Source organism: Diorhabda carinulata, chromosome 5, assembly GCF_026250575.1.
Source record: "Diorhabda carinulata isolate Delta chromosome 5, icDioCari1.1, whole genome shotgun sequence".
Taxonomy (NCBI): domain Eukaryota; kingdom Metazoa; phylum Arthropoda; class Insecta; order Coleoptera; family Chrysomelidae; genus Diorhabda; species Diorhabda carinulata.
Window position 1 is genome coordinate 25,621,965 of NC_079464.1, and position 18,578 is coordinate 25,640,542.

At 31.9% G+C, this 18,578-nt stretch overlaps 1 protein-coding gene across 6 annotated transcripts in view; it reads left to right on the forward strand.

The window, feature by feature from the left end:
• The window catches only part of LOC130894160 (ankyrin-3-like), a 174,036-nt gene that overhangs the window by 138,549 nt on the left and 16,909 nt on the right, over positions 1–18,578 (forward strand). For 4 of the 6 annotated variants that reach the window (XR_009059299.1, XR_009059300.1, XM_057800775.1 and 1 more), the window contains 8 exons: positions 35–198; positions 1,648–1,809; positions 1,910–2,047; positions 4,764–4,950; positions 5,079–5,285; positions 7,387–7,635; positions 9,688–9,945; positions 12,333–13,679. Coding sequence is in view for 4 of the 6 variants with exons in the window: in XM_057800775.1 (XP_057656758.1) it covers positions 35–198; positions 1,648–1,809; positions 1,910–2,047; positions 4,764–4,950; positions 5,079–5,285; positions 7,387–7,635; positions 9,688–9,945; positions 12,333–13,679 (2,712 nt within the window). In the remaining 2 variants the exon portion in view is untranslated. The remainder of the gene's footprint in view (positions 1–34; positions 199–1,647; positions 1,810–1,909; positions 2,048–4,763; positions 4,951–5,078; positions 5,286–7,386; positions 7,636–9,687; positions 9,946–12,332; positions 13,680–18,578) is intronic. The other 2 variants (XM_057800777.1, XM_057800778.1) reach the window with 1 other exon arrangement.

The following is an 18,578-nucleotide window of genomic DNA, read 5'->3' on the forward strand; positions in this document are numbered from 1 at the left end:
AAATGCTTAATTCTAACGTGTAGATTTCGTACAGGTGGTCAAAATAAAGCTGTATGGGAAGACGTTACTGGCTCAACACCTTTGACTTTCGTAAAAGATTGTGTTTCATTTACAACAACTGTGTCCGCGCGATTTTGGCTCATGGATTGCAGAAATGTTACCGATGCTGCAAGAATGGCCACAGAACTATATAATCAGGTAAATTTAACAAATATTTTCGCTTATCTCTTTCAACATCAAATCAACCTTAGCCTCTTTAACAGCTAGTGGCAAAAACAAGAAAAAACTTCCTTTCCTTGAAAAATGTAAATTGAATAATAGAACGAATGCACTTTTACCTATCACAGCTTATGAATTATTTTCTCTTCAATGAATTTCATTTTTTTTAGTCATTACATGACGACTAATTCCTTTGGTTTTTAATTTTCTTCTCTCGAGGATCTATAGTTTGACATATCTCTTTGGTAAATCTTTTTGTAATATTTCAACTTACATTGTCCACGAAGAATCTTTTGCATGATAAGTTTCTACATTATAATCATCCCAAAATAAAATCTCATCCTCTTCACAAATACCTGTTAATTTAAAAACGATTTTCCAACTGTAACAAATATCAAATTAAGCTTTATAAAACACAAATAATCTTCATCCTTAAGTATGGTTAGGAAACCTGAGCAGAACTGACGAAAATCTGCTATTGATTATGATATATCATCCAATACAAGGTCTGGCTATTTAATAATACCCTCCTCCCTCGCCACACACCTTTCTATACGTTTTTTTCATTGATAAAAGTTTTCTTTGGTGAGTGTCTTTAGGAGCTCTGCCGTTTTTTGCTTTACCGCTTCCATCGAACCAAATCAGGTCCCTTTCAAAGCAGATCTTTTTCTAACCTTTCAAGAAAATCTGAGCAGACCCGTTGACGCAAGAACTTTTGGTCAGGAGTCAGATTTTTTAGCACCAACTTCGGACAGACTTTTGTCGTGTCAAATTTTTCTAACAGTTTCTTCATCGGCGTTTACAGCCTCGGTAATCATCCGAATGCTTATTCGCCGATCTGCATGCACAATTTGGTTGATTTTGGTCACTGTTTCCGGAGTTGACACAATCACAGGGCGACCTGGGCGCTGGTCATCTTCAGTGGTCTCTCGGCCATCACTAAAGCGCTTACACCACTCAAATACACGCGCACGAGATAGAGAATTGTCCCCATAGGCCTCTTGCGACAATTTATAGCACTTAGTCGGAGTTTTTGTCAATTTGAGATTAATACGTTGCTCCTGCTTTTCGTCACACAAGGTGAGGAAAAAACACGTTCGTTTCAAACCGTTACTGCACAAATACTATAATAGTGACGGAAACGTATTTTTTTATTTTACCCCACCCGTCTAGGGCGCCCTCCAGTCACGCAGTCTCGTTATTTAATAGCCAGACCTCGTAAGTACCAGAAGTAGGGGCAGGTAAAGATTAGGATGGAATAATGGGATTGTGGAAAATGCTGATAAGATGTTTCCAACTTGAAATAGGAATCTTCAAACAGATGTTAGTAGCAGAAGAAAGCTCGATAAAGTCAGGCTTATGTTGATGAATATTCAATTAAAAACCATGTATAAAAAATGAAATTGATAGATAACTTTTACATTTCAGGCAATGCACGTTCCATTCATGGCAAAATTCGTTGTATTCGCCAAAAGAGTATCACCAGTGGAGGCAAGGTTGAGAGTATTTTGCATGACAGATGACAAAGAAGACAAAACGTTAGAACATCAAGAACATTTCACTGAAATTGCAAAGAGTCGAGATGTAGAAGTAAATATATTCTTCAAAATCGTTACTATAATTTGTTTAAATGTTATAAATATTAAACCATACTTGTTAATAATTTTTAAATTAACGTAAACCTTTTTAGGTATTAGAAGGGAAAGACGTGTTTATGGAATTCGGTGGTAACGTAGTTCCCGTATTACAATCAGGAGATCAACCAAAACTGGGTTTCAAAGCATTTAGAGAAAATCGTTTGGCGTTTACTGTGAGACTACGAGATCAGGTAAGATAAATAATGAGTAATGAAGCAATTGTAACAGAATATCCCCAAGAACGGAAAGTAGGAAGCTCACACAATGGCATTTCATTTTTTAAATAAATTATTGGGATAATTCTAGTAAAGATTTTATAAAACAATAAGGTGTAAGCTTCACCTTATTGATACTAGTTTTTAACTGTTGAATTCCAAATTTTTATTTATTAATAACATTTTGTACAGTTTCTGAGATATTTTTTTCCTTATTCAATAACCTGTTTCAAGTTTATATTAAATAACATAATTTTTTTTATACAAAAAGCAAGCACCCTATTACACGATCTGGAAAGATAGCTGATTCCACATGTTTAATGATTGAAAAGATTGAGGGTATATTCACTTGTTTTTTGATCAGTGGTTGAGATTTGCGAATTTATTTTCATTTTACTTTTGTATTGATAAGTACTTTAGATCATTTACAAAAGGAAAGCTATGAAATAACGAGACTGGTTACGAAAAAGGTTTTTATTATAAAAGTTATTCTTCATTCGAATGCTCCCCTTCAATATATTCCCCTCCCTCGCCACACACCTTTCCATACTTTTCAATTGATCGAAGCAGTGCTGAAAGTCTTCTATGGTGAGCGCCTTTAGGAGCTCTGCCGTTTTTTGCTTTACCGCATCCATCGACTCAAATCGGGTCCCTTTCAAAGCAGATCTTTTTCTAACCTTTCAAGGAAAACTGAGCAGATCCGTTGAAGCAACAGCTTTTGGTCAGGGGTCAGATTTTTTGGCATCAACTTTGCACAGATTTTGTCATGTGTAATTCCTCTTATAACATTTCTCTCCCTTTCTTTTTCGGCGTTTACAGCCTCGGCAATCATTCGGATACTCATTCGACGATCTGCACGCACAATTTTATTGATTTTGGTCTCTGTTCCCGGAAACAGTCACAGGGCGACCTGGGCGCTGGTCACTTTCAGTGCTCTCTCGGCCTTCACTAAAGCGCTTACACCACTCAAAAACACGCGCATGAAATAGCGAATTGTGCCAATAGGCCTCTGACGACAATTTATAGCACTCAATCTGAGTTTTTTTTCAATTTAACGATATGGTTTTCGGCATGAGAAAAAAACACGTTCGTTTCAAACCGCTATTGCACAAATATTATAATAGTGATGGAAACGTGTTTTGGGAGGTGAATAGACAAGATATCTAGATACTCAATCCACTACTCGTTTTCTACCCCACCCGTCTAGGGCGCCCTCTAGGCTCGCAGTCTCGTTATTTAATAGCCAGACCTCCTTTAAGAAGTTCTCATCTCATATAATTGCCGTTCTCAAATACTCCCATTGGTACCCAATTATTTGGCAAATAAAACAGCTTTATTTGATTTTTTGTTTTAAATGAATAATATATCCTCCTCCTCATTTCTCCAATATCTTCAAAAGAATGAAGTGTCACCATTTATATTTGATTTATATAGTTGTTTCCAAGCAATATTGCTACTACTTGCCTATCCTGTACAATCTTTTAGGCATGATGCAGTCTCATATTTATTAAGGGTTTTGTTTGGTCTACCCATCAAGCTGGAGATCTGCCTTTTGGGCGTTTGCCTTCTACTTTTCCTTCTATGATAAATCGTTCCATTGTTCCTGATTTTCTGGCTATATGTTCTAGGTACTGTAGATACATGCGGTTTATTCTGGTTAGCAGCCTTGTACGTGGACCAATTTCTTGTAATAAGGATACGTTGGTTCGGTATTCTGCCCATGATACTTGCAAGAGTATTTTATAAACCGACATTTCGAGAGCCTCTATTCGGTTTTCATCTGCTTCGTTTAAAGTCCATGTTTCAATTGGGTACGTTGCAATGGGGAAAATAAGAGCGTCAACTAGACGGAGTTTCATTGTTTTCTTGATAGATTTGTCTTTCCATATTTTTTTAACTTTAACTAAATTGTTTACCATTTCGTAGTATGCAATTTCTGATGTTTGTGGAGAATTGTTTTCGCTGATAACAGAGAAAGTCTGGTCGTAATTTCAGATTTGCTGGTATGGTTGACGCTATGATTAGTGTGTCGTCGGCGTAGCGCAGGTTGTTGATCCCCTTTCCGCCAACTGATATTCCGTCTTGCCACTTATCTAAAACCTCTCTCATGACATATTCGCTATATACGTTAAATAAGGTAGGTGAAAGAATGCAACCCTGTCTAACTCCTGCGTCCGTTCTGAAGTTCCCTGAGTAAACCCCGTCGATTCTGACGTTGTTTTTCTAATAGAGGTTGCGCACTAGGTGAACTAGGTGTTTTGGTGCTCCCATTTCCTCCATTATGGTCCAAAGATAGTTCCAATTAACTTTATCAAACGCTTTTTGATAATCTACAAAACAGTGAAACATTAAATTCTCTACCCTTTTCCATAAGTTGTCCGATATTTAATATTTGTTCCCTAGTTCCTTTTCCTTTTCAGAACATCGGACTTTGGTAACGTCAAGTGAGGCATGACGGGCCTATCTGAAAGCCTATGTGTTCAACGGTCTCCCACACCTATAAACTATGAACTTGAAATATTTCGTTAATAAATTATTAATTTTTTTGTGAAACTGGGGAGCCATAACTTTATAACAGAGAGCCGCTTGAGACTCACGAGCGACGAGCTACTGACCTCCTGTGGAGATTAATATGATAAAAAAGGATGATCAGATTTGTATTAATACAACGATATTTTTTTCTTTATTTCAGGATGAAGAATCTTCTGGGCGCATTATATTTATGAGCGATGCTAAGGTAGCAAGAGGCGAACCTAATCAAACTCCGCTTTGCACTCTAAACCTCGTTCTACCGAAAGATGTTTTGCCTAGTAGAGACTCTCAATCAGATCTACTTTCTTTGGATAAAGATCACAGCTATCTCATGCACGGAGGCATCAGTAAGTTTTTTAAACTATTGGGATTTACTGACTTAATGGAGTCTTTACAGTTGAAACATGAAATCTTGAATTTTTCTGTAAATGTAACTGTTCATTGTTTCTTATACCTGTTTATTAATTTTATTCAGGCAAACCTGATACAATTCATAGAGCCGATTTCAGATTAACTGATATTTGTAACTTGCTCGATGACGATTGGGAAAAACTAGCTTTGGAATTGGATATTCCACCGTCGGATATTGAACTTATCAAAGAAGAATATCCTGAAAATCATCCCCAACAAGCTATGATCATGTTCCGGTTATGGTTAAGACAAAAAGCTAATAAAGCCACTGGTATGAATAACATTAATTCTTTAGATTTCTACATATTTCTTTAATAGAACAGTTCATTTAATTGCTTTTTTTGTATATTTTTGAATTTGAAGGTTAATAAGTAAAATTAGAATATACAGAACCAACACAAAGCAGAGGCGTATAAAGAGGTCCAAAATATGACAATTGTCGGCTATTTATTTCAATAATAAATTACATCCCTTAGAAATTAGATATAGGGCCTCAAAGTGGGGCTCAAAAATTTTGAAAAGAAAAATAATTTCTTTGCAATCCTCCAACTAAAATATAAGAGTATTAAGTACTGGTAATTAAACGGTGGGTGGTTTTATTAGGAGTGAAGTTTTTTATCTTTCGGTTGATTTAGAATCTTCTAATTCCATACTATTGGTGATTTCATTCTAAAACTCCTTTTACTCTCGCAATTTTCCAAAAAACTTTGTCATGTTCAATCGAATAACCGAAAACATGTTTTTAGATATGAATTTATACTTCTACTTTTATAATTCGCTATTAATTTTCTATAGTAATTAAATTGTGATAATTTTTTTAATGAGTGGAAAATTCTCATTTAGCGAACAAGTGGATATGTGATTGGTGTTAGTTTTTTGTGAACTCAACTGTAGAATAATATTGGAAGAGGTTTTCCAATCAAAACCTAACCAAAGAAATTTTGGGCCCTACTTTGAGATTCTATAACCTTCAGGGAAGCAACTTGGTATTGCCCCCTATCGTTATATTTTGGACTCTCCTATAGACCCCTGTTTTGTGTCGGTTCTTAGCATGTAAAAATAAACTATATTCGTCCATATAGAAATGAACTTAGTTCTCGATACCACCGATTTTTGGAAATTGGTATCGGTATCGAGAATCGATCGCAAAAAGTCGATACCAGTAAATGGACGAAAAATTATTTTTTAATTCAGTTTATATTGTTATCAAAATGAAATTATTATATTTTGAAAAATCATTTGTTAAAATATTTGTCTTTGGCTGCCTCGGTACATTTATTGCGCCGACAAAGTAGTTCCATATCGTCTTTAATATATTAGGGGTAGAGTATAGAAAAATCTTGCTTTCAAAATAACTTTGATAATGATTTTGATTTTTGATACAATAACCAAAAAACCAAAGAGCTTAACGTAGACCATGTGCTTCCCTCTGTTTAGGATTGGTCCAATTTAATTTCAGAATAAATGTTTATTAAACCATTGTTTGTTTTTTATTTGCGAAATTGCCTCATTTATTCCTGTATAGGCATAGATATTTTAAAATTGGTTTGTAGGTTGTTCAAACAAATTATGACTATGTTTCTCGCAAGAGAATTTTTTTATAAGGGACTATTATACATCGATGGTATAGGTATCGAGAATCGATTTTTTAGGTATCGGTATCGAGAATCGAAAAATTTTGGTATCGACACATCTCTAGTTACTTTTGATCAACTCTTTAACCCATAACTTTTTCCCGCTTGAAAACATCGCTTGTGTAACACTAGAAAAATCTTTAGGCAAGCCTGACCAACAAATATATAGAATATGAAATTTGGTCTTCCTATTTTGATCAATTTTGGACCCGTCTATTTACCAAACAATCATTTTTCTTTTCAATTTTTCCATTGATTCGTCTCACTTGAAGTGATCTTATATTTTCACCTTGAAAAGCAAAATTAAATTTTGTTTTTATATGATATATGAACTATGTTGATACTCATAAATAACCTTAATACCTTCTTCTTGTGTCATGTCCGTGATTGGATCTTATTTCTACCTGTTTTAGTTTGCCAAGTTTCCAAAAATAGAAGAAACCTACAGTTTAACCATGGATCAGAACGTTATATGCAGAATACTAATCGCGCTTTGCCTTTGCCTTCCTCGATTATTTTCACGTCTGGTCTTGAACTTTGATTGTTCTGGTTTACAACAGAATACTATTTCGCTAAACTACAGCGACCACCTTACTACTATGAAAGTTGAATACACTGGAAAAGTGACCCTATTTTGCCAGCAAATATTTTTATTAAACAATGAAGATATATGAATTTTCGTGTTACTTAACGTCATTACTGATTCTAATACAATCTTACCTTGTTTTATGTTTCAAGGAAATAAATTGGAACAAGCTTTAAATAAAATAGGAAGACAGGATATTGTCAACAAATGTATATGCAATGTGGAATTAGTGACCGACGATATGGAAAAGGCATTAGCTAAACTTCATTTGGATCAATCTGGATTTGATAATTTGAAGGAAGAATTGGGACCATCCCGCGATGCCTCTCTTAGACGTGATGCGCATGTAGATAAAACTTTCGGAAATAGCCAAGATGATTTGGATCAAAGTGCTAAAATAGGTGAGTATCCAATGTTAAACTATAATTTAATTATTAGAAATATGTATAAAAATGTTTGAGGTATGGTTTGAATTATAAGTTATTTCCTCTTTAGTCGAAGAATTAATAAGAGTAGTACTCCTTTATATTTAAATTTATTAGCAATTTTGTTTTAATTAATCTTTTTATATGTTAAATGCATTATAATAATAACAATTTAGAATTATTAGAAAAAGTAAAATAATGATTATGAATATTAAATCGGTGGCTTCAAAACAATAAAACAACTTAGGCTTAGGAGGTACTATCAATTAAATGAAGACCTCGTGAGAATAGAAATGAAAAAATGGATCAGTATGAAGTGTTGTTGCGTATTTACGTCGGGTATAAGTCCATTTTTGTCCATTTTCGGGCTTTGGTGGTTTTGTAATCTAAACATAAGAATACATGGATCAAATCAGCATTTCAATTTTTTGGGTTCATTTTAAAAGGGCGCAAGTCCAAAAGAGTTTTTTTATAAAGGCGTTAGTCCACTTCCTCTATGGATTCTGTTGTTTGATTTCTGGACTTTCGCCTATTATCTGCAGTCGGCTATTACTCATATTTATCTATTGTCGTTATAACCTCCAAAATATTGTAGTGAATGTTACTAAACATCCTTGTACAGTCTTTGTAGACTTACTTTATAGTTTTTATAGTTTAGTAGTTGTGGGTGACAGGCTAATGGATGAATATATCTTAATGATGAAAAACATATTTTGTCGTTAGCATTTGATCACATGAAAACTGTATCTATTCCTAAAATTCCCGTTCAGGTATATGAGACAGTTGTCAGTTAATTGCTTTGGAATACACAATCTTAAGTGTAACGACACTAAATTATTCTTGTACCACGAGGGTGTAGCACGAAAAAGCCTTAATGAGGTTTGTTCTGAATACCTAAAATCCGTACCAAGCCAATACACTGAACTTCGTCTGTTCATTAATAAATGTTCAGGCCAAAACAATAACCAAGCGATGTCAAGGTTCTGCTTATACCTGACAGATTCAAGTCAATTCCAGAAGATCACTCAGTATTTCCCTGTTTGCGGCCATAGTTTCCTTCCGTGTGACAGGGATTTCGGAAGAATATCTAAGGCTTTGAAGAAACATGATCGCATTTTTGATATTCATGAAATAAGTGACATAATTTGGCAAAACTCATCACGGTTTAATAAGTTCACCGTTCATGAGCTTACATCATCTAACGTAGTTTTAGATTTCAAGAAATGGCAAAATAGGTTTTACAAAACACCGTGTATATCACAAGAAACGAAAGGAAAAAACTCAGATAAGAAGGATTAAATGCATTTTCAGGTTAGTGCTCTCTTCTTGTTCATTTATGAATCTAAGTTAAAAGGATGAGTTAAAGCCTACCCTACAATAAATGGTATTATTCATTATAACTTTTTACTGGCTAAGACAAAGCTGATACTCTCTCCCCATCTTCGGTTAAGGCTTACCAAGGTCGAGTGCCAATAAAAACTGCAAGGATAAAAGATATTAAAAAACTGAGAGCCAACATTTCAGACGAGCATCGAGGATTTTTCGAAAAAATTTGTGACTGGCTAACTGATGACAGATCTCAAGAGATTACTAGCGATTTTGAGGTTGAAGAAACCAACGATGAACCATAAATCAGAAATATGGCCTCAAATCTACATCTTTGATTTTTTCCCTCCATCAAACTCATTTAAGTAATTTTACTATCTTTTTAGTAAATTGTAAACATTGTCTTAGAATCAAAATAACAGTTTTTACTTGAAAATTTTATATCTCCTTGCAACTTGATAGTTTCACATTTTTAGAGCTATATAACTAAATTATGGATAAAGATACAAGTGTAAAATTTTAAATTCTGTTGTAAATTGAATATTTTAACATGTTGACATATCTTCAAAAATATTTTTAAGAGAAATATTTTGATTTAAAATTTTTTTTTAGTTTTTCGAAAGTTTATTTTCTTGGACTTGCGTCCGCTTAAAAAAAACCGATTTAAATATACATTTATACATTAGAATACTCTACTTTCAGAAATTGTTGAAATTCAAAACGCCGCCAATAAGACACCCTTGACGAACGAACATTTTGTCGACAAAATCGAACATTCAACTCCTCTGAAATCTGAGCACATAGTTATCGAGGAAATTGCCCAGCAACTTAACGAATTACATCCAACCCCAAAAATTAGTGATCCCCTTGCTATTACTCCTCCTCCTAGTCCTGCCGAGTTCGGTATCAATGAACCAATTTTGAATAATATACAAATGAGCCAAAATGAAGCCGTCGAAGGTATGTATTTTAAAAAAGTTTTTGATCTATTTCCATTTATGTATTTTTTTCTTAGGTGCTTTTTATTTTAATTTTTGCTAAACTATAATTCGTAATGAACTTTTTGAAGTTGTTGAAAAATAACATTTTCGAAAATTTTAACAGGCCGAATTATAAAAAAACTAATAATCTAAACAAATTAGAAACTATCAAAAAAAATGTTGAATCAGGAAATAATATCAGTATGAATTTATTGCCATAAACTGATATATACCTACATAAACTGAAATTGAAATTTTATAGTTTTATTGTGGAAAAAATTTTTTGAACAATTGTTTTTTTGTGTCTCATTATCATTGAATAATTTGTTATTAATTAATCAGTTATTTATGCTACTATTTATATTTTCATTAAAAGTTTATCATGGGAAATATGCAAATTATTCAGAATTCAGAAGGTGGTCCCAAATTATGTACATTAAATTCTAGAGTATGATTAGTATGTACAAAATAAGAGTATTGCTTTGAAAAAACCGAATAATAAAAAGATACAAACGGGTGACTATAAAACATGACACCCCCTACCTCATTCTTATGATCAAGGATATAAATTGAATATCCGATGAAAAAAGAACATTTTGAAAATTTGTGGGAAACATTAATAAAATCTTAATCATTATTTTTGTTTTTCATTCATTTTCATTGTTAACTACTTTGTCTATCGCAGTAAAAGAAATAGTAAAATGAAGGATGTATCTACAGAATTATTGAAAAGCACCTTTCTTGTAGGTTGACAAATTGTTATTTGAATAAAAATTGAAAAATTTAAAATATATCTTCAATCAGTCATGAATTGATGCAATTTGATACCCCTTCTATATATAATAATGTTTCGCTATTTACAATTTTATATTTTTAAACGGGTAAGTGATTATTCCCTTGTTCTTTTATAGGTTAAATTCGTTCTTTGTCCTTTTTCTATATTGTTGAATTCCTCTGTAGACTCTGGGTTTGTTCTTTGTAGCTGCACTGGAATTGGACCAGTGCAGGCCAGTTCATGAGCGTATAGAATTAGTTCGACAAACAACAATTTAGTGCAGAGAGTAATGGAGCATTTGTTGATTGTTGTATTTGAGTTTATTTGATGTGATTCAGGTCTTGTAGTATTGAAAATAATGGAAAACGATTATAGTACTTTTTGATATTTTATATTCGTCCTATGAGGAATATGTAGTACCAACGTTTCCAGATTAAACTGTCTTGCACTGAACTGGCTGACCTGACTCTAGACCCAGTGCAAGCAGTACAGTGAACTGGGTGAACTAGTTCTCTTACACTGCTACTAAGAACAGCAACACTAGCGCTAGTTCTGCTACAAAGAACGCTTTAGTGTATACTTCCTGTGCCAGTGCAGCTACAAAGAACAAACATATATCATAAACAATATACTTTCCACTATTAAAAATAAATATTTAGACTGAATCACCAATTGATTGTGATTTAAAATATAAATATATAAATTAAATTTATACTTTCCAATTGAAACTTGCTTTGGCTGTAAGTTTTTGTGTAGTTAATGAACTTACGGCTGGTTTCATGATCCCACCCTTAAAGGTTCCTTTAAAATAAAGGGCCCTTTTATTTATTTGTTGAATTGAAGTGGTCCTATAATCTCTCAAGTGAAGGCTTCATTGTACTGTTAGCTTATTAATTCAATATGAAAAATTTCAAATAGTTTATTGAATTATTGAAATTAAAACATTGCATAACCAAACCCACTCATCCTTACAATGGTTCAACCGAATTCCAAACATTGTAAAAAACCTATAGGGTAACCAAAGTTGCTTCAGTGTACCTTACATTTTTTGAGTTTATTATACATCCAAAAATCTTTGCATATGTAATTAAACATTTGTATAAGTTATTGTGATTAAACTTATCATCATGAAAATATGATGCAAATATCAGAGGCTCAACTTTTGTGAACAAAGTACAAATTAAGTGTCAATAATCAACAACAAATTTTCTATTTATGAAAATATATTGGGTTCCTATAAACAGAAATATTTCCTGTATTGGTATTGCACTATTTTGCTTAGATTATTAGTGGCCTACAAGTAATTAACCAAGTTACAACCTTTAGTATACTGGTCTGATAGTTTTTAACATACAATAAGTAATCATTTTAACAAAAAGTAGGTCATGCCCATTTTAATATGATGCTTTTTAAAAGTTGCAGCTGGTAGAGGGGAATTATTTTTAAATAATTATTTATCTCTAGTAGTTGGGTTAGAGCTTTTTAGCTTTTTGGGAACTTTTGGTTTTTTTGCATATCACATAGCGCATGTTAGCTAAGCGTCACATTTTTCTAATCTATCTGTAGATTGTATTACTCAATATTTTCAAAAGGCACACCAAAACCACAATCAAACGAAACTGTCTCCGCCACAAGCGATCCGTTCAAGATAGAACCATCAGAGGAGAAAAGGATAGCTACTCTAAGAAAAAATGTTCATGATACTTTAACTTTCTTACATCAAGAAAGAAATGATTTTCTATCTGAAGATGATATAATCATTCCTAGTCGAAAAGATGATCACATCTCTAAACAAATTAATCTAGATAGTATCCATTTGAAGACTCCTAAAAGGTCTTCTAGCGATTATGACGACAGTTTCCGTGAAACGGTAGAAAATGAAGTAGATGATGTTATTAAAGAAGCTGAAGAAATTGTTAACAATAGATTAAGTAATTCTGATACACTCTTAGAAGATAAATTTAGTAAAAACTTTACTAATAAAGATTTAGACGAAAAAGCTGATAGTATATTTGACGATGTAAGAACAAATACTGAAGATTCCCTAGATAATTTAGAAAGCCTTAAGGAGGATTCAATTTCTGTAATACAAGAAAAAAGCGAAGAAGCTTTTAGATTTTTAGAAAATGAAGCTTCTAGTCCATTAACCAATAAATTTGAGGATAGTAGATCATTCATAGAACGGGAAATAGAATATTCATTGTCAGATGATATATCTCAAAAATCTCCTAAGACTCCTAAGAGCTCTATACCAGTAGCGAAACCGAGAAAAAGTGTACAAAATGAAAAAATAGAAATTATCGAAGAAAGGGCAGTTTCACCAACTGATTCAGAATTACTATCCAAAATACCTATAATTAAAGGAGGAAAAGTAAAAACTATAAAAAAACATTCAAAAGATCCTTTAAAAGAATTTGTTAATCTATCTAGAGACGTTAATTGGGATGATGATATTGAAACAAACAAAATGATAGAAACGGTAACAACAGATCCTATAGTAAAGACGACGGTTACAAGAATAACTACTGAAACGATACCCGACAATGCAAAGAGTAAAATACCTATCCCACATCCAGATGTATTACATTTAACTAATACGACTAGTGAACCATTAGAATTAGAAGGATCACCAAAAAGTAAAATACCCGTATTTGTAACTGAAACAACTAGACTTACTTCTCCTGAAACAGTACAATTAGAAAAATCCGTGCTATCGCCAGATGGTGTACGAATAGTTGAATCGACTACTTCAGTAAACTCTCCAGGATCAAAAGTATCGACGAAGAGTAGCACATTAGATTCCGAATCAGACGATGATAGCAGGCGGAGTCCTTTGAAGGGAATACTTAAGAAAACTCACGTAAGAACTATCGGAAGCTCGAGTGGATCTGATATAGCTCTGCACGAAGAGGGAGCTGAACTGAGCGAAGACGAATCAGGTAATTTCAAATATATTTGAACTTCTTCATTTCTTCTTTTCTTAATTAGTTGCTTCGTGCCAAACATATACACATTACATTGTTTTTGTGATTTTTTCCTACTTGTGAAAAATGATTAAAAAGACTTCTTACCAATAGTAGTTACAAACAAACGAGGTTATTTATAGACATATCTTTTAAAAATTATATTAGTAATATGTAACATAAAAGTTTTGTGTCTAAAAGGCTTTCCAATCTCAGCAATACAGCACTTTTTGATTCTATACGTTGGTGACAAGAAATTTTCTATTTTTTAATTTAGATAATAATTAATGATACAGTAGGACAAATTAAAGTGATATAATTAACAATCGAGTGATATGGTTAAACTGGTCACCATTCATTTCTTGAAAAAAAATTAACGGTTGTTGAATTTTTTGGTCAACGTTTTGGATTGTCTTGATTAATTTCCCGCTCTATTCGTCAATATTAGTTTGTTTAATTTTCCAAATTGACCATTGAAATTCGCCACGTCCACCATTGATGTGGAAAAAGTAGAATGAGAAATTTAGTATTAGTGCTATGAAGTAGCTCCATTGAAAGCGTTAACATCTAGCGAACTGAATGAATTCAAAATACAAATTATTTTAGAAAGCTATGATAAAAGCAGGGACGGGTCAACTTCTAAAGTGGGCTTTTTAAACATAAATTTTATCGTGTATGATTCTTCCAATATCAATTTCAGAAGACAGTTCTACGAAGAACAATCAATATTTCATAAAAATTAATATTCACTCTCTGTGTAAAATTCGCAGCAAAGACGGTTTCGTGCCTAATGTTTATTAATATCTACTGAAAAAATTGAAAACTGTGCATTTAATTATCATGAAAATATGACAGCGGAATTATTTGCAAAGTGTTTAATGGACAGCTTAAGATACTAAATAGTAGTAGTAACAAAGCTCAAATTTTAGCATTTATGTCTGCAAAAAATATTCCTATTCCTGTCAGCGATCATAAAAACAAACAAAGAATTGCTTACTATTATTAAATGTCTAAGGTTAGAGAAAATTTATTATATTGACAAGCTGTGCAAAGAACAGTCATACTCTTCTTAGACTACCTCCTTACTATTGCATATTTAACCCTTTAGAGTTAATAGGGGCAAACGTAAAATCAGGATAACGAAAATGTAATCAGTCTCCAGAACTGAGTAAAGAAGAAGATGAGTATGTGGTATCACCCTCACCTAGTATCAAATGATGACTCTAGTTCAGACGATTCTGACTACCAGCATTATTTATAAAGATACGTTTGAATTGAAATGTTTTGTTTTATTTGCATAGAATTTATTTTCCTTTGTGGTTTTTGCTTTGAAATTTCATTTTCAGAAAAGTTGATGTCTGGTACCCTGTTTAAACCAAACGCCTTTACATTTTATAATTTAATATTCAGTTCTAGCAAGTTAATGAGGTATAATATTGATTTTTTTCAAAGTTCCAAGTAGGATTACAATAAAGTGCACCTGCATCTATCTAAATAACAGCGTATAATGCAGTCCAATTTATAATGATTCGATTGTCTTTTAACGAATAATTTCTCGCATAAGATTTACATATTTTTAAAAGTATTTATAAAAATAATAAATTTATAAAATGAGGTATCTACGCCTATGGTAGATCAAACAAAATTGTTGGCAAGGGTTTTTATAATCTGCAATTGATATTAGAAGAACTATACCCACCAATCTAGAATAGTCCATACTTTTTATTTTTGATTAAACACCCTCTATATTTTTCAGGGTTCTTTAATAACCTGATTTCAACGAACTCTTACAATAATATTTATTGGACATTGTATTAGATATTAAAAGCAAGTTTTGTAGTGTTAAGGCTACTGATATCTGTCTTCTGTCAGTTTTATTTTCCTATCATAGGAACTGTTTTCAGAATTTCGACATCATTATTTGTTCATGAAAAATATACCATTGAAAGTTTTTATTTGATAAGATTTTAGGTAAAAATCAGTTTAAAATAACAGTTGGAAATTTTACGTTTCGACCTTTAACAAAATTATATTTCATTAGTAAAGACGAAGTAGATCGAAATATCACATTTTTACCTGTTATTTTAAACTGATTTTCATAGTAAAAAAAACTAAAATCAAGACAAACCCTATTATTATTTTATTTTCTGAAATGTTGAAAAATTTATTAATTGTTCAATAATCTTCTAAAGTGATTGTATGAATCTATAAATAACCTAGAGGCTTTTTTAAAATATAATGTGTATGATGTTATTTTCCGTATATGTTAGTTACTATTTTTTCGGCTTCTGCAAACTTGCTTTATAGTTTGAATAGAAATGAATAACTTCACAAAAAATTGAAACAATACTGACTATAGTTTTGATTGATATATTTGAAATTTTAAATTAAATATAATGTATATATCAATAATCAAAATTCACTTTGGTAATAAATAAATTTTTGCATGCAGTCTTTCAAATTTGTGATTTGAATTGATATTTTGAAATATTTTCCTAATGAGTTGTTCCAAATTATAAAGTTTTTAGTTAATTTACTAATGAAATATAATATATACATTAACCTTGTGTATTTGTGTTTGAACTTTTTTACCAAGATTTTGCTTGTAGATTTTTTAATAATATAATTGTGTCGTTTTTCTTTTATATACATTAACCATTCAAGTTAACATTAACTTACTTTATAAATAAACTAAAATAATTTGAACTAACATAAAGCATTATACTAAAACTTATTAACTCATTTTTCATTGTTTTTTTTTTAAATTATTTAGTATTGTAAAATGTTTCTAAAGGACGTGTAAATAAAAAATGAGGTCGGTTTTCCAGTAATATAAAACAGAATCAAATTGGCTCACGTTAAACTAAAGGTCGATCACATTAGCGAGTAAGCTTAGTAGCTTATTGAGAGAACCAGAAGCACAGAAACGACAACTTTCTTATAAGTACAATGATTGGGTGATCTCGATTTTCATCATTGAACATTGTAAGCTAGGTGTTTCATATTTCTTTGAAAAACAACTTATAGAGAAATGTACATTAGCAATAAAAGGCTTAAATAAAATCAATTAGAGGTATCTATGGATAAGAACCACATAAAATGACTGTGATACAGAGGAAATTTATTTACCAAAACTGTCTGGCTTCAAATATTCGTAATTATTTTACTATTACCAAATTAAGGTTTTTTCATTAGTTAACGAGCCTAATTAGTAAATTGCTTCAATTTTACTCACGGATTGTTTACAGGGAAACACCTCCCGCATGGTTTAAGTTGTACCTTACCAATAGAAGTCAGGTTGTAAGGGTTGATACAACGATGTCGAATTATCGCCCAATTTCACTCCTTCCCACGTTATCTAGATCAAAGGAAAATTGGTCAAAAAGAGGCTTTTATCATTTTTCTTTAAATTTGGATTTTTAGTAACAAATGCACAAATCCAACAACTTTTTGTAATTTTTTCTAAGGCTTTTAATTGTGTTAATCATAATATTTTGATCAACAAATTGGAGTACTACGGTTTTAAGGAGATCATCTCTCGCATGGTTCAAGTCATACCTTACCAACAGAAGTCAGCTTGTATGGGTTGATACAACTATGTCTTCTTGCAAGCAAATAGAATGTGGAGTGCCCTAAGGCTTAGTATTAGGCCCTATTTTGTATATTCTTTTTATAAACGACATCTCCTATCTAGACATCAGTGGTAAAATATGCTGACGACACCACTTTGTCTTGGAGCAACCCTGATCTCACGGCATTTCATGAGATCATAATGACCTTATAGCCCTTAAATAATGGTGCAATTCTAATCTTCTCTGTCTCAACAAGTTTTATCATATAAAAATACATTGCAGCCTTTTTATTAAATAACACCACCATTGACGTCGTTGAATCTGCAAAATTCTACATTCAGAATTAGTTAAAGGCTCAATATTTTACAATGCAAAAAAATGCACAATCACTTGCCAATTGAAATCAAATCGAAAACCATCTTTTTCCGCATTCCGCAATAATTTGAAGGAATATTTACTGGTTTAATTTTTGCTAAAGACTCATATACGACTTTTATACTAATTATTACCTATTACTTTTACCTATAATTTTGTTACTCATTGTGGTTTCTATCAATTTATTTCTTGGCAAGCCAAAGTGATGAATTTATTATTATACAGTTCACTTAACGTGATCGACTCTTTAAAATCCGTTCTAATTTACTACTAAAAAGTTTGTAATATACGAATATTATCTGTTTTCGAGTATTTAGATACTTAGATCTAAAAAAAAGTATTTATTATCATCATATTGATAAATTTAAACTATTTGCTGTATCAAATGTATAAATAACAACCCGTTGACATTTGTGTGTTTATTGTACTCAACTTATTTTTTAATCGTTCATTGTTCTTATTCCAAATTTCAAAGTGGCATAATACTTTTCACATATTTTTACCCTTATTCTATATTTTATCCCATATTCTAGATAGTAAAACAAAATGTTACTTAAAAAATCTTCGTTAAATAATACCTTGACAAGAGAATCATCTCGATTAAGACTGTTATTTGAATTATATAATCAGCATTAAAAGGTACTAAATAGAATAAGTAAAAGTTAGTTCTTAGCTACAGTAACCAAATACAAGTTACTCCTTAGCCGTTGAACAATTTCTATTTCAGTTTTATTGAACAGAAGATTAGGATTTTCAGGAATGTTAGAGCATTTATCTCTACTGGATTATGAGTTTGTGATCTTCTTTAATTGAAGGAAGAGATTACACTTCAGGAGTGGAATTAATATCTAATATTCTTAGACGGTAGAAATGTCAAATTGGAAATTTTATCCCAAATTACAGCTATTATCCAGGTTTGCCCGTAACT